Source organism: Arachis hypogaea, chromosome 1 (genome assembly GCF_003086295.3).
Source record: "Arachis hypogaea cultivar Tifrunner chromosome 1, arahy.Tifrunner.gnm2.J5K5, whole genome shotgun sequence".
In the NCBI taxonomy this organism is placed as follows: domain Eukaryota; kingdom Viridiplantae; phylum Streptophyta; class Magnoliopsida; order Fabales; family Fabaceae; genus Arachis; species Arachis hypogaea.
The window spans coordinates 29010972-29018960 of NC_092036.1; the positions used below are offsets into that span (position 1 = coordinate 29010972).

At 45.5% G+C, this 7989-nt stretch overlaps 1 protein-coding gene across 1 annotated transcript; it reads left to right on the forward strand.

The window, feature by feature from the left end:
* Positions 1 to 913: 913 nt before the first annotated feature.
* LOC112708828 (uncharacterized) lies at positions 914 to 2877 on the forward strand. Its single transcript, XM_025760786.1, has 2 exons — positions 914 to 2297; positions 2405 to 2877. Exons 1-2 carry the CDS (start codon positions 914 to 916, stop codon positions 2875 to 2877), a joined length of 1857 nt encoding a protein of 618 aa, XP_025616571.1.
* The last annotated feature ends 5112 nt before the right edge of the window (positions 2878 to 7989 follow it).

Here is a 7989-nt window from a genome sequence, read left to right on the forward strand (position 1 = left end):
ATGAGAAGGAAAATGTCACAAGAAAGAGCAGAGGAGCTTGCCAGGCAGACGACCAGCCTCCTCGAAGCAGGATTTGTCCGGGAACTCGACTACTTGACCTGGCTGTCGAACGTAGTCTTGGTAAGAAAATACAATGGAAAATGGAGGATGTGTGTAGATTACTCCGACCTTAACAAGGCATGTCCTAAGGACTGCTAACCCCTGCCCAACATTGATGCACTCGTCGATGCGGCGGCAGGATATCGGTATCTGAGCTTTATGGATGCTTATTCTAGCTACAACCAGATACCGATGCACCGGCCTGACGAGGAAAAAATGGCGTTTGTAACGCCGGGGGGGGATATATTGCTACAAGGTAATGTTGTTCGACCTGAAGAACGCTGGGGCCACATACTAAAGGTTAATGAAAAAGATATTCAGCGACCTCATAGGCAAAACGGTGGAAGTATACGTGGATGATATCCTTTCAGAAACCACCCGACCAGATGACCTCTTGAGCGACCTAAGAAATGTGTTCGCTTCCCTTCGGCAACACGGCATGAGACTTAACCCACTTAAGTGTGCCTTTTCCATGGAAGTAGGGAAGTTCCTGGGGTTTATGATAACCCAGAGAGGGGTGGAGGCCAACCCCAAAAAGTGCCAAGAAATACTCCAAATGAAGAGCTCAGGCTGCATCAAGGATGTTCAGAGGTTGTCAGGAAGGCTCACCGCACTGTCCCATTTCCTCGGTGCGTCGGCTGCGAAAGCACTGCCGTTTTTCAACTTGATGAGGAAGGGGATAGCATTCGAGTGGACCCCGGCATGTGAAGAAGCATTCAAGCATTTCAAAGAGATCCTCGCTGCACCACCAGTTCTCGGGAAGCCTAGGGTCGGATAACCAATATACCTGTACTTGGCCATAACGAATGAAGCGATGGCTGCGGTTTTGGTGCAAGAGGAAGGGAAGACCCAACAACCAATCTACTTTGTGAGCAAAGCACTCCAAAAAGACAAATTGAGATATAGCAAACTAGAGAAGTTGGCGCTGGCACTCCTAACCTCTTCCCGCAGACTACAACAATACTTTCAAGGCCATCAAGTGGTTGTGAGAACAGAACAGGGAATCTGCCAGGTACTCCAGAAACCTGAATTAGCGGGAAGAATGATGACTTGCGCTATCAAGCTATCCCAGTATGACTTGCGATATAAGCCCAGGCATGCGATTAAGGCACAGGCAATGGCCGACTTCTTGGTAGAGGTAACGGGAGACCCGACCAAGGAAACGAGCATACGGTGGAGGCTCCACGTAGACAGGGCCTCCAACCAAACATCCGGAGGTGTTGGGATCATCCTGGAAAGCCCCGCCGGGGTCGTATATAAACAATCAATCAAGTTTGAGTTCCCAATGTCAAACAACCAAGCAGAGTACGAGGCCCTCTTGGGAGGCTTAATCCTAGCTAAGGAAGTCGGAGCCACGAGACTGGAAGTGTGCAGTGACTCGCAGGTCGTTACCTCTCAAGTGAATGGGAGCTACCAAGCTAGAGACTCACTGTTACAGAAGTACTTGGAGAATGTCAAAGAGTTGAGCAAACAATTCGAGGAGGTCACGATCCAGCACATTCCAAGGGAAATGAACACACAGGCAGACCTCCTATCCAAGCTAGCAAGCACAAAACCAGGAGCTAGCAACCGGTCTCTCATTCAAGGTATGATAAAAGAACCAGCAATCTCCCTCCACCTGACAAAGAAAGACCCCTCTTGGATGGACCCGATTATCGACTTCTTGGAAAGCGGCAAACTCCCTGACAACGAGAAGACGGCCAGAGTGTTGAGAAGGGAGGCGGCTAAGTATGCAATCATACAAGGTCAGTTGTTTAAAAAGGGACTTAGCCAATCCTTCCTGAAATGCCTACACCTTGATCAAACGAATTATGAGCTCAAAGAGGTCCATGAGGGGTGCTGCGGTCACCACATCGGGGGCAAAGCACTAGCAAGAAAGCTCATTAGAGCTGGTTATTACTGGCCATCGAGGATGAGAGACTCCCAAGAATTCGTAAGGAAATACGTCAAGTGCCAGGAGAACGCCAATTTCCACAAGGCCCCGACAACCAAGTTCAGTATATTGACGTCTTCCCGACCCTTCTCGCATTGGGGAGTCGACCTCCTGGGACCTTTCCCAGTAGGTCCAGCGCAGCTCAAATATCTCATAGTTGCTGTCGACTACTATACCAAGTGGATAGAGGCCGAGCCACTAGCCAGCATATCCTCATCCCTGAGGTTGTCATCTCTGATAATGGGACGCAGTTCACTGATAAAAAGTTCGTAGAGTTCCTTGCTGGTTTAGGCATAAAGCAAAAATTCTGATCTGTGGAACACCCCCAAACAAATGGCCAAGTCGAGGCCACAAATAAGGTCATCTTGCTAGGCCTTAAAAAGCGGCTTGATAAGAAAAAGGGAGCTTGGGCTGACGAACTCGCCTCCGTCCTCTGGTCCTACCGCACAACCGTACAATCGTCCACAGGGGAAACCTCATTCCGTCTGACATACGGGGTGGATGCTATGATACCCGTGGAAGTCGGCGAGCCGAGTCCACAGTTGCTTCTGGGCGGAGTAGAGGAAGCTGTAGAGAAAGACCTAGTAGACGAGGCTAGAGAAATGGCCCATTTGTCGGAAGTAGCACTGAAGCAAAGAATGGCCCTGTGCTACAACGCCAAAGTACTCGGAAGAGAATTCGAACAAAATGACCTGGTCTTGCGATGCAACGACATCGGGGTGCCGACTCATGGGGAAGGTAAGCTGGCGGCTAACTGGGAGGGACCATATAGGGTCAAAGAGGTGATTGGTAAGGGCGCCTACAAGTTGGAAAAGCTCGATGGTAAAGAAGTCCCAAGAACATGAAATGCGAGTAACCTGAGAAGGTTTTACTCCTAAGTCCAAACATGCCGAGCAGGCGACCCGGCAAGCTTAGTAAGACAATCTGTGTTAAATACTTACCATTGCCATAGATTTGCCCAACTACCGATTAATATTCTCTTGTTCAAAATTAATATTCTCTTTTCCAAGTTTATTTTTACCCGTTTATACATCCCACGACAACAAATTTCTTATAATATATACTAAAAGAGGCAACAACACGGTGCCCCGGGACTGATCACCCCGGGAACCAGTTAAGTCAACGCCATAACAAATGGCCGTAGCGACAATGAAGCCACGACTTGGCTTTGCCAAATTACCAACGCAACGGTAAACAAACGCAAGCAACTAGCCAATACCAACAAAATGGTAATAAAATAGAATGAAAATGCATTACCAAGTTAGCGGGGAAAAACAGTAACCATAAGCTGACCAGGCGGCTACTAAAGCAGTTCAAAGTCACGGGATCCAACATGCACAACAACAAAGTTCATTGAACTACACAATGAGACCCACAAAAACAAAATTACGAAATCCACTAGTACAAAGATCACTTCTTCGGCATATTGACAATCTTGCCGTCCTTGATGGTTTTAAAGAACCCGATTGCCGACGTGTCGAAATCAGGGGCCACGATCTTCACTTGGGCTTTAAGGGCCTCTTCAATCATCAAGATGGCGCTCTTCCCGTGTTTCACGGTCTCTTTGTACTTTTTCTTATATTCCTTAGCTTCGGTTTGAGTAGCCTTAGCCGACGAGACGACCACATTACGTTCCTTCTCCAAGGCAGCCACTCGACCCTGCGCCGCGTTAAGTTGACTCTCAAGGGCCAATTCCCGCTTGGTCAGCCAGAAAACGGCCGCATCAGAAGTCTTCAACTTTTCCTCAACGGTTTTGGCATTCTCCTCGGCAGCTTTGAGCTTCCCCTCTGCCTTGGACACCTGCCCTCGAAGTGTTTCAACTTGCGCTTTAAATTGATTGTTGGCTTTAACAGAGGACTCGAGCTTTCTTTGCACCGACTGCATCCCCGACAGCTCAAACTCGGCCTTCTTGGCTATGGCGGCACCGTGAAGGAGACAACGGTACATCGACCTCGCCTGCCCAGGAAGATCCGAGCCATGGAAATAATCCTTTGCACCGGGAAGCAACTGAGAGTCTATAAAGTTCCCAACGTCAAAATTCCTCTCCATCACAGTGAGAGCCCCCCCTCAGGACTGGAGGATGACTTTTTCCTCTTTGGGTTATGGATAACCTTCACGTCATCCTCACCGGCTTGTGGATTGGAGGTCGAGCCCTCAATACCGACCACTTCCTCGTGAACAGGAGACACGTGCGTCTCGCCAGGATTGCGGTCCGGCATCTCAACATCATGGGGAGGAGGCACCGCCTGGTTGTCATTATTCTTGGGTGGGGCCACCTGCTTCCCGTCAACTGTCTCCTCATCGCTGTCGCCAGCCAGAAAGGTGTTGTACAAATTCTCAAGGCCTGTCAATTCGGCAGACATTCCCACTACAACAAACCAAAAAGACAGGTTAGTCGTGAAATCGGCATGACAAATCTAAGCAACAATAACACAAGAAATACAAGTTAAAGCTACTCACAAACATAATTTCTAGCGACCTCCCGATCACCCATAAGGAGATGGGGGTTCACATGGTTCTTCCCAAAAACAGCCAACAACAAATCGGCAATCTTTTTGTCCACAAAGGACATTCTTTTGTATGTTACTTTTATAAAAGTATTGGACCCCACCCCGAAACTCCAATACGTCGGGATGAGGCGTTGCCCCTCCAGCGATAGCCAAAAGGGATGTCGACCTTTGACTGGGCGCACTTTGAAGTACTTCTCCTTGAACCCAGGGTAAGAGTACTCAAACAAGCCAAAGATCCTCTGACCCTGGGCAGATCGGAAGGACATGAATCCTTTCCTTGCTTTCCCTTCTTTGGAAGGGTTCGTAAGGTTGAAGAGATAAAGGAAAACGTCGACAGACACCAGCAGATCTAAGTATTCACACACCATCTCGAAACAGCGGATGGAAGCCCAATTGTTCGGATGCAGCTGAGACAGCGCCACAGAGACTCGGTTAAGAAGCGCCATTTGGAAAGAGGAGAAAGGGATGCAAACTCCCAATTGGGTAAATGGTGCACAAAATTGTGATCAATACTTTTCACAACACAAATAATCCCCGGTGATGAATCCAAAAACTTGGTGTTCAAAACCATGGCATAAACACAACTTCGCACAACTAACCAGCAAGTGTACTGGGTCGTCCAAGTAATAAACCTTACGCGAGTAAGGGTCGATCCCACAGAGATTGTTGGTATGAAGCAAGCTATAGTCACCTTGTAAATCTTAGTCAGGCAAACTCAAATGGATATGAATGATGATATACGAAAACATAAAGATAAAGATAGAGATACTTATGTAATTCATTGGTAGGAATTTCAGATAAGCGTATGAAGATGCTTGTCCCTTCCGTCTCTCTGCTTTCCTACTGTCTTCATCCAATCCTTCTTACTCCTTTCCATGGCAAGCTTATGAAAGGGTTTCACCGTTGTCAGTGGCTACCTCCCATCCTCTCAGTGGAAATGTTCAACGCACCCTGTCACGGCACGGCTATCCATCTGTCGGTTCTCAATCAGGCCGGAATAGAATCCAGTGATTCTTTTGCATCTGTCACTAACGCCCCGCCTTCAGGAGTTTGAAGCTCGTCACAGTCATTCAATCATTGAATCCTACTCAGAATACCACAGACAAGGTTAGACCTTCCGGATTCTCTTGAATGCCGCCATCAATTCTAGCCTATACCACGAAGACTCTGATCTCACGGAATGGCTGGCTCGATTGTCAGACGAGCACTCGGTTGTCAGGCGATCAACCATGCATCGTGTATCAGGAATCCAAGAGATATTCACCCAATCTAAGGTAGAACGGAGGTGGTTGTCAGGCACACGTTCATAGGTGAGAATGATGATGAGTGTCACGGATCATCACATTCATCAAGTTGAAGAACAAGTGATATCTTGGAACAAGAACAAGCGGAATTGAATAGAAGAACAATAGTAATTGCATTAATACTCGAGGTACAGCAGAGCTCCACACCTTAATCTATGGTGTGTAGAAACTCCACCGTTGAAAATACATAAGAACAAGGTCTAGGCATGGCCGAATGGCCAGCCTCCCAAAGAGGGTTCAATCATAAAAACATGATCAAAAGCTCCCAAAATGATCCAAAGATGAAAATACAATAGTAAAAGGTCCTACTTATAGAGAACTAGTAGCATAGGGTGTACAGAGATGAGTAGATGACATAAAAATCCACTTCCAGGCCCACTTGGTGTGTGCTTGGGCTGAGCATTGAAGCATTTTCGTTTAGAGACTCTTCTTGGAGTTAAACGCCAGCTTTTATGCCAGTTTGGGCGTTTAACTCCCATTCTTGTGCCAGTTCTGGCGTTTAACGCTGGAAATTCTGAGGGTGACTTTGAACGGCGGTTTGGGCAATCAAATCTTGGGCAAAGTATGGACTATCATATATTGCTGGAAAGCCCAGGATGTCTACTTTCCAACGCCGTTGAGAGCGCGCCAATTGGGCTTCTTCAGCTCCAGAAAATCCGCTTCGAATGCAGGGAGGTCAGAATCCAACAGCATCTGCAGTCCTTTTTAGTCTCTGAATCAGATTTTTGCTCAGGTCCCTCAATTTCAACCAGAAAATACCTGAAATCACAGAAAAACACACAAACTCATAGTAAAGTCCAGAAAAGTGAATTTTAACTAAAAACTAATAAAAATATACTAAAAACTAACTAGATCATACTAAAAACATACTAAAAACAATGCCAAAAAGCGTACAAATTATCCGCTCATCACAACACCAAACTTAAATTGTTGCTTGTCCTCAAGCAACTGAAAATCAAACAAGATAAAAAGAAGAGAATATGCAATGAATTCCAAAAACATCTATGAAGATCAGTATTAATTAGATGAGCGGGGCTTTTAGCTTTTTGCCTCTGAACAGTTTTGGCATCTCACTCTATCCTTTGAAATTCATAATGATTGGCTTCTTTAGGAACTCAGAATCCAGATAGTGTCATTGATTCTCCTAGTTAAGTATGATGATTCTTGAACACATCTACTTATTGAGTCTTGGCCGTGGCCCAAAGCACTCTGTCTTCCAGTATTACCACCGGATACATACATGCCACAGACACATAATTGGGTGAACCTTTTCAGATTGTGACTCAGCTTTGCTAGAGTCCCCAATTAGAGGTGTCCAGGGTTCTTAAGCACACTCTTTTTGCCTTGGATCACAACTTTATTTCTTTCTTTTTCTTTTTCTCTCTTTTTTTTCGAATTTTTTTTTTGTATTCACTGCTTTTTTCTTGCTTCAAGAATCATTTTTATGATTTTTCAGATCCTCAGTAACATGTCTCCTTTTTCATCATTCTTTCAAGAGCCAACATTCATGAACCACAAATTCAAAAGACATATGCACTGTTTAAGCATACATTCAGAAAACAAGAGTATTGCCACCACATCAAGATAATTAAACTGTTATAAAATTCAGAATTCATACAATTCTACTCTTTTTCAATTAAGAACATTTTTTATTTAAGAGAGGTGATGGATTCATAGGACATTCATAACTTTAAGGCATAGACACTAAGACACTAATGATCACAAGACACAAACATAGACAAACATAAGCACTAAAATTCGAAAAACAGGAAAATAAAGAACAAGGAAATTAAAGAACGGGTCCACCTTAGTGATGGCGGCTTGTTCTTCCTCTTGAAGATCTTATGGAGTGCTTGAGCTCCTCAATGTCTCTTCCTTGTCTTTGTTGCTCCTCTCTTATGATTCTTTGATCTTCTCTAATTTTATGGAGGAGAACAGAGTGTTCTTGGTGCTCCACCCTTAGTTGTCCCATGTTGGAACTCAACTCTCCTAAGGAGGTGTTTTGTTGCTCCCAATAGTTTTGTGGAGGAAAGTGCATCCCTTGAGGCATCTCAGGGATTTGATGATAAGAGGGGTCTCTTGTTTTCTCCATCCTCTTCTTAGTGATGGGCTTGTCCTCATCAATGGGGATGTCTCCCTCTAT

Bases quoted from the DNA above. Each gene is read 5' to 3' on its own strand.
- LOC112708828 (XM_025760786.1), top strand. From the start codon at position 914: ATGGCTGCGGTTTTGGTGCAAGAGGAAGGGAAGACCCAACAACCAATC. The intron at 2,298-2,404 runs GTTCGTAGAGTT...TCATCTTGCTAG, and splicing joins ACGCAGTTCACTGATAAAAA to GCCTTAAAAAGCGGCTTGAT.